Source organism: Hypanus sabinus, chromosome 22 (assembly GCF_030144855.1).
Source record: "Hypanus sabinus isolate sHypSab1 chromosome 22, sHypSab1.hap1, whole genome shotgun sequence".
Taxonomy (NCBI): domain Eukaryota; kingdom Metazoa; phylum Chordata; class Chondrichthyes; order Myliobatiformes; family Dasyatidae; genus Hypanus; species Hypanus sabinus.
Window position 1 is genome coordinate 51,121,031 of NC_082727.1, and position 18,698 is coordinate 51,139,728.

Consider the following 18,698-nt stretch of genomic DNA (forward strand, 5'->3'; position numbering starts at 1 on the left):
TGCTGCTCATGAACGACGCTGATCTCCAATGTAACGCTGTCAATGTCCCGGCGAACTTCGACCTCCCGGGTGAGTTACCGCACTCTGCGATGTCATTGGCGGTGGGCTCACCGTCCGGAGGAAGATCAGCCAATCAGGGGAAGGGTCACATTGGGGCATGGGGGGGGGGTTCCGTGGCGGCAGGAATTGAGGGGCAAATAGGACAAAGGTGGGCAGAATTATTGAGGGGCAACCAACTAATTGTTTGGGATGGGGGAAAAGAATAATTGAGCAATCAAAACCAGTGGGAGAAATCAACTGGATCTTGTTGACTTCCTGACTAACAAACCTCAGTAAGCATAGGCAGTAACTCCTCTACCACGATTATTCTCAACACTTGGCATCCTCAGGCCCACTTGACTGTCTGTACACTCATGACTGCTGGCTGGCCAGATTCTGCTCTAGGGAAGGCAGAATCATTGAAGGCCAAATGTAAACAGTGGTGAGAGAATCATGCAGGTATGAAACAAACTCTAGAGGTGTGATCAATGGGGTAAACAACCATCGCTATCAAGATTAGGGTCTTTCACAAACGTGCGTGATGGAGTCAGTGAGCAACACGAATTCAGAGAGACAGAATGAAGAATAGATCAATGGGGCTGATTAAGAGCTAAACTCAACCAACGAGCGAGAGGCGGACAGTGGGAGGCAAACATTCAGTAACTCAAGTAGAGAGGAAACAAATCAGTGAGTGGGTTTAGAGAAATAGAACTAGTCAGGAATAAAGATAATGTGACATAAAATCAGCAAGTAGCTGAGAGAATGATTAAGAGATACTAGATAATAAGACCTTAAGGCGTAGGAGCAGAATTAGGCCATTTGGCCCATCAAGGCTCTCAATCCCACTCCCCAGCCTTCTCCCTATAACCTTTGATGTCATGGCCAATCAAGAATCCATCTAGCTCTGCCTTAAATATACCCACCGACCTGGCCTCCACAGCTGCCTGTGGTAATAAATTCTTCACATCTACTCTGTCTAGGCCTTTCAATATTCAAAAGGTCTCAATGTGATTTCTCCCCTCATCCTAAATTCCAGCGAATACAGTGATAATAGGTAATAAGTAAAAGATAAAGGCACACAGAGAATGTCAGATACATTTAAAGTAACTAGGACAGTGAATGACACATGAAGTGGTGGAAACAGTGAGCAGAGAGTAATACAAAGGATGTGTGTAGAATGATAGCAGCTGGAATCAGTAAACACTGATATGAAGGAACAAAATGTAAGTGAAACTCAAAGTGAATGACATGAAGAAATATTTGCAGAATGCTAGTTTGAAAGGGTGGTATAATATTACAAGAGGTGTAAGGCACTCTTTTCCTCCGCTAGCCTGCTGATCACCTTTGGCCAAGGTGTAGCTTCTGCTTCAATCAGGTGAAACCATGGGAGCAGATGGTGGATGGGTGGCTGGTCGTATGAGCAGCTGGTACATATCACAAGTTCTGGTTATGCTACCACTGACACCAGGCAGACAATCTCTGAAAAGTATTGCTAATGGCTGGGGTCACCTGTCTTGTAAAGACACTGCCCAGAAGAAAGCAATGGCAAACTGCTTCTGTAGAAAAATTTGCCAGGCACAATGATGATCATGGAAAGACCATGATCGCCCACAACATACGAGGTGGCACATAATGAACGATCGAATATGAGAGCCTAGAATTGCTGATGCCACTTTCTGGATAGCAGGTGAAATGTAGACATCATGAGCTAGTGATGGGCTGCTAGACAGTCAAATATTGATCCTTGTAGGGTTTTTTTGTTGGAAAGGTTGAGAATTACCTTTTTGATACACTTAGTCAAGTTGGGGGAAAAATAAGTTCATGCAGTCTATAGAGTACACCATCTTCCACAACAATACATCCTCCCATGTGTTCTCTGAACCATGTGAGCACTCAGTGGTTGAGATGCTGCCTGGCCTGCTGTGTTCCACTAGCATTTTGTGTGTTGATTGAGAATTGCTCATTGTTTGAATCCTCATTTTGAGGTTTTCTGGGGTGGGGGGTGTAGAGGGAGGGAGGAAGTTTTAAATTAATGCATTGTGGCTCTGTGATGAAGGGGATAAATTTATGTATTAAGATACAAGGTGGAATAGGCCCTTCTGGGCCTTTGAGCTGCACTGCCCAGCAATCCCCCAATTTAACCCCAGCCCAATCACGGGACAGTTTATAACAACCAATTAGCCTACCAACTGGTACGTCTTTGGACGGTGGGAGAAACCAGAGCTCCCGGAAAAAAACCCAAATGTCACAGGGAGAACGTACAAACACTTCCAGACAGCGGTAGGAATTGAACCTGGGTCGCCTGTACTGTAAAGCATTATGTTAACCACTACACTACTATTCCACCCAAATGAGCATAATGACAATGTAATGAGGCACATGAAAGAAAAACACATAATGATGAAAATACTGAGAAAAAGGGGACAAGGAACTTCACAAACATACAAAGCTATTAAGTAAAGTGAAAATAAAAGTGGAAAATCATAAAAAAATAATTTTTATATATAATTGAACCCTAGAGAATCAGTGAATAAATGTGCTGTTTACAATAGTACAAAATGGTACAGAGAAGTTACAGAGACTGAAGAAGCACTTGTAGTCTCAACCTTTAAGGCTTATCTTCTGAAACATGTGTTATAATTGGGTGGTTTCATGACTGCAAGGACATCACAGTGGTTCAAGTTAAACCGTTGGAAGTGGATATCTTTCTATTAAAAGGGGTGTTGGTACAAAGAAGGCATCAATGACTATTTGACACAATGGTATCTCGGTATATGAAAATGAGTCTGCAAATTTTGTGCTCCATGCAGTTTCAGTTATTTGCAATCTCATTCTTAGCACTGTGAAGGAAGTGAGAGAAATGAAAGTCCTTTTGCTTAAAGATCCTAAAGAAGGAGAATTGGGACCTGATCCATATGTTCAGGTAAGTTCCCTGAACTAATTTTATTTTTACATTATTGTATATCAACTGTCTTTGTGTGTGATGACAAAAAAAAACTTGAAATGTCAATCTGTATAACACAGACTTTATTGTAGACATTTTTGGCTGAAGATTTTATATGAATATACCGGATCATTACTTTATAGTTTCCTATGAAAATAAATTAATATTTTTCTAATGTATCCCAATTTGGACTTTTTGTTATCAGGAATTTGCTTCACGTGGCCTTCAAGCAACTTTAATTCCTGTTCTATCATTTGAATTTATATCACTTCAAGACTTATCAAGAAAGGTAAAAAGAGAAATGAAATAGTAAATGCTTAGAAAATTAGTTCTGTACTTTTTGTGAGATAGTGAGATGAAACCTGTGTCCATGAGGGCATCCGAATTATGCCACAGAATATACAAGGACTGATGTTCTGTGACTCTGGTGGTTGAGAATTTTATACTAGAGTTTGCAAATGAGAAAAATATTTTTAAATGGCAATGGAATTCAATTGTAAGGAAGTGAATAGATTATATTAGGTACAGAAAGAGCAACGAATTATGATGTCTGAGTTAACATTCAGGAAAAAGTAAGACTGTAATGTGAAATGCAGATGTTCGTATCTCTGTTTATTAAGTGCAAGCAGTTCACCACTTTAGCATTATTATAATAAGAATAAGCCCTGAAATAAATGCAAGATTTAATAGAGTTGCATTTTATGATATTTTTAAATATCATTCCTAAAGATCATCAGATCACCATTGTGTATGGCTGAACTACCAACATCAGATCTGCTCTCATCTGGCAAACTTGTTTGCTGTTCTAAGATCATCCTTGGCTGCAAAGATAACATCCAGCTTCTTTTGAAACCAATCTTCTGTGTCTCCTTTACTCTCAACACCAATAACAAGTGTAAGGAATACATGTCACAATGAATTGATATCCAATTTATTGCCTCTAACACTTAATTTTTCCTGAATGCACTAGAACAACTTCCCAATACTTGGTTGATCCTAATTCCAATCATGTATATTTTTCCAATTACCACATGTTCAAAATTATCTACTTCATGAGGCCTAGTTCAAAGGTTCATTTTAATTTCAAAGTACACTTGTACATACAACCGACACTTGTCTTCTCCAGATATCCATGAGATACAGAAAGACCATACATCAACTACCCCTGCAGGAAAAAGAAACAAAACTCACGGCCCCCAAAATCCCCCAACCCCTTCCCCGCAGAAAAAAACTGCGACCATAACAATCCCCAACCTTCTCACTCACAAGTAAGAACAGCAACAGTAGGATCAAAAGCCTCACACCACCCTGCCCTTCTGCACACACACAAAGAACTAACAGATCACCCACCCACCAATCGGCCACAAGAAAGAAGACGCCAAAAAACCGAAGGAGACCAATATAAAGTACAATCCAATCGCATAAAACTCAGAATATCGACAGCATGACTCAGAACTCACACCTGGTCCAAATGCCCCAGTGCCCCCATGTGCACTTTCGAACAAACCAAGCAGCTCAGAGACTAAGCACTTGGGGGTGGGGGGGTTGACACTGTGTGACGTGCTCTCCAAAAGTAACAAAATCCCAAGTCGGTGAAAATGCATTAGATTCTTTATTGAGAAACCAGCAAATATGAACTATCTTGTAACCATAAAACTAATGAAACTAAGACTAGCAATATAATGAGATAAATAGTCTAAGCACATTCAAATGAAGCCAAGCATTCTTAAAATACTTAAATGATAAATGAAATAGTCAACAAAAAAGTATCATTCCCAGCTGCCTCTAATTCTAACCTGACTAAAAACTGAGCTAAGGTCAAAACATAAATACGTAACTATAGTCTTCACTTCAACTTCGCCCGACCCATGTGAAAAATTAGCCATATTAAATGCACAACACAAAATACAAAACAGTCACACAGAAAATAGATACCAGACTCCTACACACCCATCTGTAAATATCTTCTTGGATACTTCAGCATCTATTTTTGATTTCCACTCTTTGAAGCACCTTAGAATAATTAAAAGGGTTATATTAATGAAAGCTGGTTTTGGTGTGAAACTTCAGCTTAAGTTTTTTTTCGAAGTTCATCCCTGTGAGTATTGAGTTAAATTTGCATGTGGCCACGTACAAACAATGGATTTGTTACAATTTGGGAAATAAAATCAGTCATTTCAGAATGTCATTTTCAAATTCCACTGAAAACAATTCTTCACTGAACTTACTTTTTTCTCACTGATGTTTATTTTAATAATGATCATTGTTGTGCACTTTATTGGAGCTATATGGTACTTAAATACTCATCATCCATAGATAAACTGAAAATCGGAAAAGCTTACTTCATTTCAGAATAGCAAACAAAAGGTGCTTAACAAGCTCATTGGATATTTAAGCTCAAATCATTTGGACATCAATATTAGAGTATTTACAATATGTGATAAACTAAGTAAGCATAAATGAATATTTTTGTGTTTAGCAACAGAATTGTGATAAATGCTTAAAAAATAAAAAGTACAGATATTTATTTGCTTTGGCATATGAAAGTAGTTTTCCTCAAAAACTAGTGTATGTCATTGATTTAAAAAAAAAATTTTTTTTTGAGTTTTCAAATAATTACGGAAAGAAAAAAATTGTCTACCCCTCCCCCCTAACATCCCTATAGAAGAAAAGAAAAAGAAAAAGAAGAAAAAAGAAAGAAAGAAAGAGTGCCTGGATATCGGAAGATCCCCACATTGTCCACGGAATTCATAATAACTTTAGTATATATATTTATTTCTTTCCCCAAATAACCAATTATTTTATCTTCAGAGCACCTATATATTTAATCATGTCATTGATCTTTGAGACAACAGCTGGTTTATAACTTTTGTGTAAATGTTATGCAGAATTATTGCATCCAAGCAAGATATTAGCCTTGGAATAACTAATGAAATGGAGTTGAGATTTACTACAGAAAATAATGTCAATTAAGTGCAATATGTGATTTAACAAAAAAGTTATTCTGAAAGGTTTGCATAATACTTGGTTCACATAAAATACACATTAGAATATTTAGTCATGTTGCAATAGGTACTAGAAGTGTACTTCCTGCACTGTTAAGAAATTAATTATGCAATTACTCATTTTCATTCTCCTTTCAATGTAGCTTGCACACCCTGAAGCTTATGGTGGACTGATATTTCCCAGCCCCAGAGCAGTGGATGCTGTGAAGTTATGTTTGCGAGAAAAAGAGATTAGCGAAGGTGAGTGAATTTTTAAAACCTTTAAATTTTTTAAACACATTTAATTACAATGCATTATCTTTTCCCTAGAGATAAAATGAGTACTATAATAAAAATGAATAAAATCTAATTTCTTGTATTTTAATTACATTAATTACATATTATATATTTTTCTCAAGTACTTCATCTTGGTTTAATCCATCATAATATGGAAATTGTAAGAATTTTCATCACAGAATCTATCCATCCCGTGTGAACATTCCAAATTACAGTATGAGCATTTAAATCTCCTTTTAATCTCTGTTAAGGAGACCAGCTCTTGCTTGTCTAGTCTCTTCACATAAGTGAAACATTTTATCCATTTAACCATTCCTGGAAATCTCATCTGTGTGCTTTTTAGTGCCTTAACATTAATAATTGTTTATTCAGCTATAAATATTACTAACTAGTTTGATTTGCTTTTGAATCAGGATTAAAAGTTAGTCAAGAATATCTGGGATATTTAAGATCTTTTTAATTTCTAAAAATCAAAGTTAATTTATTTATTATCAAATTACATACCTGTATATGTTACCATATAAAACCCTGAGATTTATCTTCTTGCAGGCATACAGGAAAATAAAGAAATAATAAATTTACTTTGACTTTTATAATTTATGAAAAACTATACATAAACAATCAATGTGCAAAAGGCAGCAAATTGTGCAAATAATAAACAAATATCTCTGAGAACATGAGTTGTGGAGTCATTGACAGTAAGTCTGGAGGTTGTAGAATCAGTTCATTGTTAAGGTTATCCATGCTGGTTCAGGAGACTGAAAATATAGAGCATTTTCTCGGAATTATTGAACATACTGTCCCAGAGCTTCATCAACTAAAAAGTTGCATTAAACAGCACTATCAGGGAGGGTGCAGAGTTTGTGCAACCTTATTCACAGGACTTGTTCTGTCAATCTCTGGGCCCATTTCATCATGCTGATGTTCAAAGAGCATTTACTTCATTGAGGAGAAGAGAGCGATTGAGAAGTCCTTCTGAGGAAGAGTGTAAAGGTTTGAGGGCTTGAAGTGAACAAGCATTTCAAGAATGCACGGGCATGGGCTGGGATGCTACTACAGCATGAACCCCTTTGGCAGTGCGGTGTTGGGGAGGAGGGGAATCAAAATAACCACCAAACAAAATTCTCAAAGGGGATTTGTGGGACAAAAGATTAATGCGTAACCAAATCTGTGAAATGGAAACACCTCTTTCTCCCTTATTAGGGAGAGAGAGAGAGAGCCTGTGGTATGTTGAATACCGGGTGAACAAGTGGTCTTTGGAGTACTGCAAGCCTGTGTCTTTATTGTTGCTTTGCTGACGCCTGAGTGCTGAGTGGGGGGGTGCCGATGCTTTCTTTTTTGCTGGTGGGGGGAGGGGTGTTGTTGCTTGCTGCTGCTTACGCACAGGAGGAAGGGTTGCGGGGAGGGTACTTTGGGGTTCTAACATTTAACTGTCATCCATTCTTTGGGGATACTGTTTTTGGTGGATGGTGGCGAAGAAAAAGCACTTCAGGATGTATATTGTATACATTTCTCTGTCATTAAAGGTACCTTTGAAACCTTAGCTCTTCAGTTAAGGCCTACTTCTCACTAAGGAACCTGTGCTATTTGCAGGCCTCAAACTTTGGTCAACTGATTTTAGAATATACAGTCTATACTGCAAGGCTTCACTAAGCTCCCAGGCGCTAAAATAGATGTGACATACCTGTAGATGACACAAACAAATATTTGACCCATAAAAGATTGTGTTGAATTTGGTGATCAAGTTTGAAACCAATTTGTCTGTTGTACAGAAAGATGTTTCACTTAGGGTAAGAATTTCTATCCCAATATATTCTGCAGGGATCAATCAGAACATTTTGGTCATTAATATGCTTTTTGTATAATTTCCAAAGTGCAGAGTTTACGTTTAAAGATGACATTATAATAATCATATTGCAATTGAAAGTTAGGAAAAAACAATTGATTATATCATCTTGTTAAGAAAATTATAACTTTGAACTAAAAATCTAAGTGCAGGTAATTAAATTTCCTTATTTTTTAACAGCATGGTACAATCATTCTTTAAGAGAACAGTGGAATGAAAAATCTATCTATGTTGTTGGAAAATCTACAGCAAATTTGGGTAAGAAAAGTTAGTTTAATGTACATTACATATATATTTCCCCAAACATCACTTTACGCATAAGGTAAATTCATTGTCTTGCTGAGACACTTTTGGGTGAAGGAATAAAGCTGGAATTGATATTCCCAAACATTCAGAGTGCTATACAAATTTAGAAGTGTCCTAACCAATTTGATGTTTCGAAGGATGAGGATCAGAGGCCTGGGGGTGAGGAGTTGGGACAAGTTAAAAACAGTAAGCTGAGGCTGGAACTGAATTGGAAAGTAGAGGAGACACTGCAGCAGGCAAGGGCCAAAAGCTGCTCTAGTATGACTAGTAGTATGTTTCTGGAAGGAGTACTATGAGCTTTAGGGTGACAGGGTGGAGATACCTCCCTACCAAAGAAGGTGAAAGGTGCTCCTTCCCTCTGCTAGCCGGCAGATCACCCTTGGGCAAGGTGTAGCACTGGCTTAGCCCCCACCAATTAAGGTCACATGAAGCCATGAGAACAGGTGGTGGATGGTCATATGAGCTGCTGAATATCACAAGTCCTGGTCATGTGACCACTAACACTCTGAAGAGTATTGATAATGGCTGGACCAGCCACCTTGTAATGACACTGCCCAGAAGAATGCAATGGCAAACTATCGGAAAGACCGTGATCACCCACATGGCACACGATGATTATGAGAGCTACCTGGAGAAGGAACATCAGATAATGACTGTTGCATGTGACCTACAGTTTCTTTTTGAGCATGCCAGGTCTTGGCAGGGAACAATCATGGCTGAGAGAGAAGAACACAATTTTTGTACCATGCACAAAATTCGATCCATGTACGGACAACTGAAACAGGAAACTGATAATTTTTACATCCGATCTGATTGGGTGATATGAAAATGCTGAGATTATTAGCATCCTGGAAACACATAGACATGCAAAAAGACTATCAACAGTTTATTTTCTTAAGCCAATTACACAGCTGTAGGGAATTCAACTAGTAAAGACTATATCTGTTGTCATGTGGTAGAGCTCAGTAGGTTGAGGGGTTCTGGAATAGCCATGGAGGACAGAAATAGTTGTGAATTTATTCATTTTGGGATGTAGTCATACATTTGCACTGAAGAGGACTAGATTATCTTGTGTTGCATGAAAGAGCAATGGTTTTGGACTCTAATTACCTCCTCTAGGGACAGGATAATGCATTCTTCATTGTCCTAGCCCAAAATTTAAGAAAGAAGGAATTATTTGAATCCATAACTTCACCTCTTCTGATCAGTCTACAAGGTAGTCTGATAGCATCAATGGAGAGAGAAACAGAATTGTGTTTCTGATCAGTGACCCTTCATCAGTAACAAAAATTAAGAAAGCAAGTGTGTTTTAAATTACAGAGAAGGGTATAGTGACAAATGTCTATGATAGTGTGGAGACCAAGGTTGTCCATGTGGGACAGTGGGCTTTGGTACCGTTGGAGAGAGGAATGAACACTCGGTAACTGAGGCTAATTTGTCTGGAGGAACATAAATGTAGGGAGGTGAATGAGCAAAGGCTTTTGAGCTATCCAGTCTATAAAAAAAAAATTCCTGGCTTTTGCACGAGTATTCTTCAGTACCTTCAAATTTATTGATATGTATTTTCCCCTCTTGTTATAAGTAAAGGAAATTGGTCTTACAACACAAGGAGAAGAATCTGGAAATGCAGAAAACCTAGCTAAGTTCATCTGTAGCAGTAAGTTCATGTTATAACTTTTTAAACATTTCATATGACGGTCATTTTAGTGGGCAGTCATTTATAAATAAAAGTAACATTTTCTAAATAAAATACTGATTTCATGTAAAATTGATTTTATTTAAGATGAGAAAATAACTAAAACTGGGACATTTCTCAACACCTCTTGTAAGATCTTTATGGCAGTTATTGTACTGGATTAGTTAATAGCAAGTTTGAATAGCAAGTTGAAAATGGTAACAATATTTGTACTATAGTTAGAGATAATTAATTATATCAGTCATGATGTAGAAGTAAAAATGGAACACGGACACTCAGTGGCCACAGGAGTGGAAACTGTTGTGATCTTCTGCTGCTGTAGCGCATCCATTTCAAGGTTCAACGTGTAGTGTACGCAGAGATGCTCTTCTGAACACCACCGTTGTAACACGTGGCTATTTGAGTTACTGTCACATTCCTGTCAGCTCGAACCAGTCTGGCCATTCTCCTCTGACGTCTCTCATTAACAAGGTGTTTTTGCCCACAGAACTGCCGCTGGCTGGATGTCTTTATGTCCCGCGCACCATTCTCAATAAACTCCAGAAACTGTTGTGCATGAAAATCCCAAGGGATAACCAGTTTCTGAGATACTCAAACCAATCCGTCTGGCACCAACAATCATTCCTTGTTCAAAGTCACTTAGATGACATTTCTTCCCCCATGCTGATGTTTGGTCTGAACGACACCGAGCTCTTGACCATGTCTGCAAGCTTTTATGCATTGAGTTGCTGTCACATGATCGGCTGACTAGACATTTGCATTAACAATCAGGTGTACCTAATAAAGTGGCCACTGAGTGTACATGACACTGGCTGTGCTTCATCGACTCTTCTATCACAGTACTGGTGGAATGCAATGTGCAGTGCACTTGCTCGATCAGAGTTACGCACTCTGCTGCACGCTGTGAGTCATGTGAAGTAGCACTGTCAGTAATGTCATCAGAGCTCTACTCCCAGTCAGTAGTTTGTGTTATTGTTAGAAGGTTACAGGCTAGCATCAGCTTTTGTATATCAGTGAACTATTTGGAAGTATATTGTAAAAAAGTGGCTAGCCAATCTGCAATTTCACGTGTTTAATGATGTGATACAAGGAGCTTCTGTGCATGAAGAGTAACTTCCAGTGTTAGTCTAGCCATGGACCAATGGGATCTGTGGACCCCAGATTGGGAACCCCTGGAGAAAACAATATATTAGAGGCCAAAGTTTGGCTGAATTATTGGGAAGATTGAAAACTGAAACTGCAGATTTGATCTGGCAATTAAACATGTCTTGGTTTATGTTGTGTACAGTAACTTAAAATGTAGAAAATGAATTTCTTATTGCATCAGGTCAAACATAGATTTGACTCTTTCACTGAATTTAATATTTTAGTTTGCACCTTTTGTGATACAGATCTTGCTTTATGAGAAAAGTCTTTGTGATTAAAAGCATCTTATACTACTTTCAACAGAAGAATCGTCAAGCTCCCTGCCTCTTCTATTTGTATGTGGTTCACTGAGAAGAGAGACGCTCCCTAAGTGCTTGAATGAAAATAGTAGGTATTAATTTTGATGTTGAAAAATTTTACTGAAAATACAATTGTATATCAAATGCTTGACTAATCTGTTGGAGTTTTTTGACGGTGTAACAAGGATGTTAGACGAGGGTAAGCCAGTGGATGTTGTATACCTAGATTTTCAGAAGGCATTCGATAAGGTGCCACATAGGAGATTGGTGAGTAAAATCAGAGCTCATGGCATTGGGGGCAGGGTTTCAACATGGATATAAAACTGGTTGGCAGATAGAAAGCAAAGGGTAGCAGTGAATGGGAGTTTCTCCGACTGGCTGGAGGTGACTAGTGGGGTACCACAGGGCTCTGTATTGGGACCACAGCTCTTTACGATTTATGTCAATGATTTAGATGAGGGCATTGAAAACTATATCAGCAAGTTTGCTGACGATACTAAACTGGGTGGCAGTGTGACATGCGAAGAGGACGTTAGGAGAATACAGGGAGACTTGGATAGGCTGGGTGAGTGGGCAGATACTTAGCAGATGTCATTCAATGTGAATAAATATGAAGTTATCCACTTTGGAAGCAGGAACAAGAGGGCAGAGTATTGTCTGAACGGTGTAGAGTTAGGTAAGGGAGAAATGCGAAGAGACCTAGGATTCCTAGTTCACCAGTCAATGAAGGTGAATGAGCAAGTGCAACAGGCAGTGAAGAGGGCAAATGGAATGTTGGCCTTTGTTACAAGGGGAATTGAATACAAGAGCAAGGATGTCCTTTTGCATTTGTACAGGGCCCTGGTGAGACCACACCTGGAATATTGTGTACAGTTTTGGTCTCCAGGTTTAAGGAAGGACATTCTGGCAGTTGAGGAAGTGCAGCGTAGATTCACTAGGTTGATTCCTGGGATGGCAGGGCTGTCTTACGCAGAGAGATTGGAGAAATTGGGCTTGTACACGCTGGAATTGAGGAGATTGAGAGGGGATCTGATTGAAACGTTTAAGATAATTAAAGGATTTGATAGGATTGAGGCAGGAAATATGTTCCAGATGTTGGGAGAGTCCAGTACCAGAGGGCATGGATTGAGAATAAGAGGTCAGTTATTTAAAACAGAGTTGAGGAAGAGCTTCTTCTCCCAGAGAGTTGTGCAGGTGTGGAATGCACTACCTCGGAAGACGGTGGAGGCCAATTCTCTGGATGCTTTCAAGAAGGAGCTAGACAGATATCTGATGGATAGGGGAATCAAGGGATATGGGGACAAGGCAGGGACTGGGTATTGATAGTGAATGATCAGCCATGATCTCAGAATGGCGGTGCAGACTCGAGGGGCCGAATGGTCTACTTCTGCACCTATTGTCTATTGTCAAATGGTATTTAAAGGACTGAGAAAGATTGTTGTTTCAGTAATGACACTTTTTTAAAGCCCGTAAGTATTAATGGAAAAGCGCTTACTTTTTTTTGATGCAGATCAACATTGTATTTTACAATGAGGTCCATGCAGACACCTTAGGAAACACCAGTTACTCGTCATTATTAATTCCATTTACCAGCTTATGGTCTTCTATGCTTGACAATTGAAGTGTTCATACTTTGAGAGCATCTGCCCTCTATGCCATTCAAGCAACAAGTTCTAGTTTGCAGCTACCCTTTGAGTGTAATTTTTTTTCCCGCTCAGATTTAAGATTTATTTATTATCAAAGACTATATAAATACACCTTGAAATTTGTCTGGGTTTCAAAACTAACCCAATTAAAAAAAAGACCAAAAACCAATTTGTCAATGATTTAGAATGGAATTGATGGCATTGTGGCAAAGTTTGCAGATGATACAAAGACAGGTGGAGGGGTAGGTAGTGCTGAAGAAGCAATGTAATTGCAGCAGGACTTAGACAAATTGGAAAAATGGGCAAAAAAGTAGCAGATGAAATACAGTGTTGGGAATTGTATGATAATACATTCTGGTAAAAGGAACAATAGTGCAGACTATTATCTGAATGGGGAGAAAATTCAAACATCAGAGGCGCAAAGAGACATAGGGGTCCTCATGCAAGGCTCCCAGAAGGTTATTTCACAGGCTAAGTGTGTGGTAAAGAAGGCAAATACATTTCTTTTAAGGTGAATATAATATAAAAACGAGGAGATAATGCTGAAGCTTTAGCCACACTTGAAGTATTGTCAACAGATTTGGACCCCTTATCTCAGAAAGGATGTTGTCATCGGAGGGAGTCCACAAGAGGTTCACGAGGATGATTCCAGGAATGAAGGGGTTAACATATGAGCATTTGGCAGCTTTGGGCCTGTACTCACTGGAATTTAGAGGAATGCGTAGAGATCTCAATGAAACCTACTGAATGTTGAATGGACTAGATAAAGTAGACGTGGAAAGGATCGTTCCTCCTACATCTAGGAGGAACATCTAGGCAACATCTAGAACTAGAAGGCACAGCGTCAAAATTGAGGGGCAACCTTTTAGAATAGAAGTAAAGCTTCTATTCTCTTTTTTAACCAAAGAATGGTGAATCTGTGAAATGCTCTGCCACAGACTGCGGTGGAAGCCAAGTCTGTGTGTGTATTCAAAGCTGAAGTTGATGGATTCCTGATTGGTCGGGGCATCAAGGGATATGGTGAGTGGGCAGGTATATGGGGTTGAATGATGAAATGGCAGAGTGGACTTGATGGGCTGAATGGCCTAATTCAGCTCCTATGTCTTATGGTCTTAACAGGTAAAGAGCAGTAAAAGGAGCATTTTCAGGTTGGCTGCTGGTGACTAGTAGTGGTCCACAGGGGAATCTTTTTATTTTATAGGTCAATGACTTGGATGATGGAATTGATGGCTTGGTGACCAAGTTTGTGGAAAATATAAAGATGGGGGTTAGGTAGTTTTGAGGAAGAGAAGGACTTAGACAAATTAGGAGAATGGGCAAGGTGGCAGATGGAATACAGTGTCAGGAAGTGTATGGTCATGCACTCTGGTAGAAGAGGTAGACTATATTCTAAATGGGGAGAAAATTAAAAAATCAGAGGTGCAAAAGGTCTTGGGAATCCCCTTGCAGAATTCCCTAAGGTTAAATTGCAGGTTGAGTCAGTGGTGAGGAAGGCAAATGGGATGTTTTGAGGAGACTAGAATATAAAAGCAAGAATGTAAGGTAGAGGCTTTAAAGCACTGGTGAGGCCTCATTTGGAGTATTGTGAGCAGTTCTGACCCCTTATCTAAGAAAGGAAGTGTTGTCATTGAAGAAGGTTCAAGGGAGGTTCACTAAAATGATTCTGGGAATGCAAGGCTTGTCATTTGAGGAGTGTTTGATGGCTCTGGGCCTTTACTCACTGGAAGTCAAAAGAATGATGGGTGATCTCATTTAAAGCTATCCAATTGTGAAAGGCCTTGATAGAGTTGACGTGGAGAGGATGTTTCCTATGCTGGGGGAGTCTAAGACCAGAGAACACCCCCTCAAAAAAGAGGGATGTCATTTTACGACAGAGATGAGGAGGAATTTCTATAGCCAGAGAATGATGAATCTGTGGAATTTATTGCCACAGGTGGCTGTGGAGGCCACGTCACTGCGTATATTTACAGCAGAGATTGATAGATTCTTGATTAGTCTGGGCATGAAAGGATATGGGAGGAAGGAAATTGGGGCTGAGATAGAAAATGGTTCAGCCATGATAATACGGCACAGCAGACTCGATGGCCTAATTTGTCTCCTATATTGTATGGTCTTATGGTACTTAATAAGGTGGCCACTGAGAGTACATGTACTTGCTAAGAAAATCAGTCATATTTTATGTTTGGTTTTAATCAATACTTAAAGGAAATAAATAAGTTTGGTAATTTTCTATGGAAACCAATTTACACAAAGCTGTGATAAAGCAGTTGTTTTCACTGTGATGTTTATATTGGCTTAAAGCTTTCTGATGTCTGCACTGATTTCAGATGTGCCTTTGGAGAGCATCACTGTCTATCAGACATCTCAGCACCCTTCCCTCCAGCAGGCTTTGGGTGATTATTTTTCGCAGCAGGTATGTGATTCAGAGTGTGGTGCAATACCTGCCTATTTAGGCGACGTGAGATAAAGATTAGCTTTATTTGCACCAATGTGCACCAAGACATCTGGCTGCTCCCCCTCCCCCTCCAAAATGCTGTGGACACGATCAAAGACATCCCTGACCCTGGGAGGCAACATACCATCTGGATTTCTCGTTCACATCCACAGAATCTCCTATCTGTTCCTCTGACAATTGTGCCCCCTATTATTTATCACTTGTCCCTCTTTCCCTTCTGCACCGCAGACCCTTGCTCAGTGCCAGTAACCTGGTCCCAGTAGCATTCCCCTGGGAGGTCATCCCTTACAACAGTATTCAAAATGGTATATTTATTATTAAGGGAAATGGCCACATGGGTGCTCTGCGCTAACTGCCTATTCACCATCCCATTCCTTCTGGCAGTCACCCAGCTACCCGCCTCCTGCAACTTCGGGGTGTCTACTTCTCTGTAACTCTGATCGATTATATCCTCACTCTCCCGTACAAGTCAAAGATCATCCAGCTGCTGCTCCAGATCCCTAACAGTCCTCAAGGAGCTGCAGCCAGATACATTTCACACAGATGTACTTCCCTGGAAGACCCTGGATCTCCTAGGACTCCAGCATCTGACATGAAGAACACACAATGGCCATTTAAACTACATTAAGTACCCCTGACACAGAAAGAAAAAAGGGAAACTTAACGGAAACTTAGCAAGATAACTTACCTGGAGCCCATGCCTCGTCAGAGTCGAAATCTCCTTTGAGCCAAAGCCTGGCACTCCCACTCTCACCACTGGCCCACATAGATTGTTTATTCCCATCCATAGATGCAGCCTGACCTGCTCAGTAGAAAGACTATGTGCAGCAGGTCTGGTCCAGTTAGACCTGACCCATCTTCTTAACATTCACAGTTTGGAACTAAAAAAAAAACACTTTTTTCTCTTTCCTCCTAGGGAATTCCAGCAAGCATTACCTTCTTCAGTCCTTCTGGTGTCGGGTTTTCTTTGAAGACCATTAAAAAATTGGCTGGAGATTCCATTAATCAAATCAAGGTACTGTGTTTGTGGTGTGCTTTTCATGTTGTACCTGATCCGTTTAACAAAAGCTGGTAGGTTTATTTTTTTGGAATGGAGCAGACCAGGAAGAAACCTATTATAAAATTATGAGAGGGCTAGACAGAACAAAGAAGGGTCTATTTTCCTTAGCAGAGGAATCAAAGCTGGCAGTGGGGCAGGAATTTAAAAACCCATTGGGTGGTGATGGCCTGAAACACAGTCTGAAAGTGTGGGACTGAAACCTTTCAGGCTGAGACTTGCCACCACGACTGGAAAGAAAGGGGAGAAGCAGTATAAAATGGTGGGAAGAAGGGGTGGAGCAAGAGCTGGAAGGTGACTGGTGAATCCAGGTGAGGGGGTAAAATACATGGAGGGGGAAGGAGACAGTGGGAGTGACGCAGGAAGCTGCGGGTGACAGGTGTAAGTGACAAGGAGCTGAAGAAGATGGAATTTAATAGATGACAGTGCCATCTTCTCCAGCCTGAAACAGAATTATTTAGGTACCTCTGAGGTTCAGAACTGCTCAGGTTGTTCACGTTTCCAATAGTGTGTCTATTCTTATGAGCTTTGTGGCTTAAGTTTCTCAGTATACCAGGACCAAGAGCTGAGACATGAAATTAGTGCAACTAGCTCATTTTGTCCAACATGGACAATGAGATGAAAGGCAGAGTTCTTTGGTACACGTTTCATCAATGTTAGGTACAACTTTGGTCATTTTGGCATGTTTTTGCTTTTCAGTTTGCAGCAATAGGGTCAACAACAGCTGAAGCCATGACATCAGTGGGACTGACTGTGAAATGTACAGCTGAAAGACCTACACCACAAGATCTGGCAGCTTGTATAAGAAGAGTGCTGTAGCAATGCACAGAGTAATAAGTAATTGCTCATCTCTCATGGATAAAATATAAGCTTATTGTCTTCTGTCCTGACTTTGAATTGCCCCATTTTTTGTTGTAAAATTACATTAAATCAGGATTGTTCCAGGTTTGCATTGTTTGTAAGAAAGAAATCCGTAGTGTCATCTCTTAAACAAGAGAAAAATCTGCAGACACTGGAAATCAAAGTAATACACACAAACTGCTGGAGGAACTCAGCAGGCCAGGCAGCATCTATGGAAAAGAGGAAACAGTCGATGTTTTGGGCCGAAAACCTTCATCAAGACTTGGCCCGAAACATCGACTGTATATGACTGCTGCATGGCCTGTCGTATTCCTCCAGAATTTTGTGTGTATTACTATCATCTCTTAATATGGTTCTCTAAATTACTTAAGATATTGAGCTGGATTCTGTGAATAAATGTGTGATCAACATTACAAGCAATCAGGTCAGCAACTTCAGGTGTTAAGGAGATACTCAGTGAATTGTGAACCAACAAATTGGTAGATGATTTCAGCAGGTCTTTCTTTTGTCTTGCTTTAAAAACATCAGCTCATCTTTGACTTCCCTCTGTGTTTCATGAGTTTGATACATTTTCACATTGACTGTTCACTGAACACTGAAGAAAGTTTACTAATTAAGATGGCAGCCTACTTTCACAATGTGCTAAAGGTCATTGGCTACTGATCAACCTCTCTGGCCTAGAAAATGAACAACTGTAGAGTTTTATTTTGTAGGGTAGTGAATTACTGTTGGAAATTTTAAGTTCATGTTTTAATTTTTAGAAATGCAATTTCTTATTCGTTGCTTTCTTTTGTTTAGTTTAAGCTTTCTTTAATGTTACTTATTCCTCTTAATGTACCTGATTTGCTACTCTGTTCACTCACACTGATTCATCCTCCTTCTCATCATCATTTATTGTTTTGGTTAAAGACATGCTCTTGGACTCCACCATTCACTGAGTTTCAACATGCCTGTTACCATCAGATTGACCTGATCAGTATTGGAAAAATTGACTGGCCCTACTAGAGATACCAAGATTATTGGCACAGACCTAAAAAGATTGGTTAAAATTTTCTGCATGTACGAATCACTTAGAAATTTCTTGTGGTAGAAATTCAAGTGGTCAAATGCACTAAACGTGCA

General features: G+C 39.6%; 1 protein-coding gene across 1 annotated transcript in view; it reads left to right on the forward strand.

The window, feature by feature from the left end:
* The first annotated feature begins 8 nt into the window (after positions 1-8).
* The window catches only part of LOC132379708 (matrix metalloproteinase-21-like), a 37,318-nt gene continuing 18,628 nt past the window's right edge, over positions 9-18,698 (forward strand). Inside the window, exons 1-10 of the mRNA XM_059947998.1 lie at positions 9-69; positions 2,850-2,962; positions 3,189-3,272; positions 6,132-6,228; positions 8,291-8,368; positions 9,999-10,073; positions 11,562-11,645; positions 15,531-15,616; positions 16,575-16,673; positions 17,415-17,530. Coding sequence (XP_059803981.1) covers positions 9-69; positions 2,850-2,962; positions 3,189-3,272; positions 6,132-6,228; positions 8,291-8,368; positions 9,999-10,073; positions 11,562-11,645; positions 15,531-15,616; positions 16,575-16,673; positions 17,415-17,530 — 893 coding nt within the window. The remainder of the gene's footprint in view (positions 70-2,849; positions 2,963-3,188; positions 3,273-6,131; positions 6,229-8,290; positions 8,369-9,998; positions 10,074-11,561; positions 11,646-15,530; positions 15,617-16,574; positions 16,674-17,414; positions 17,531-18,698) is intronic.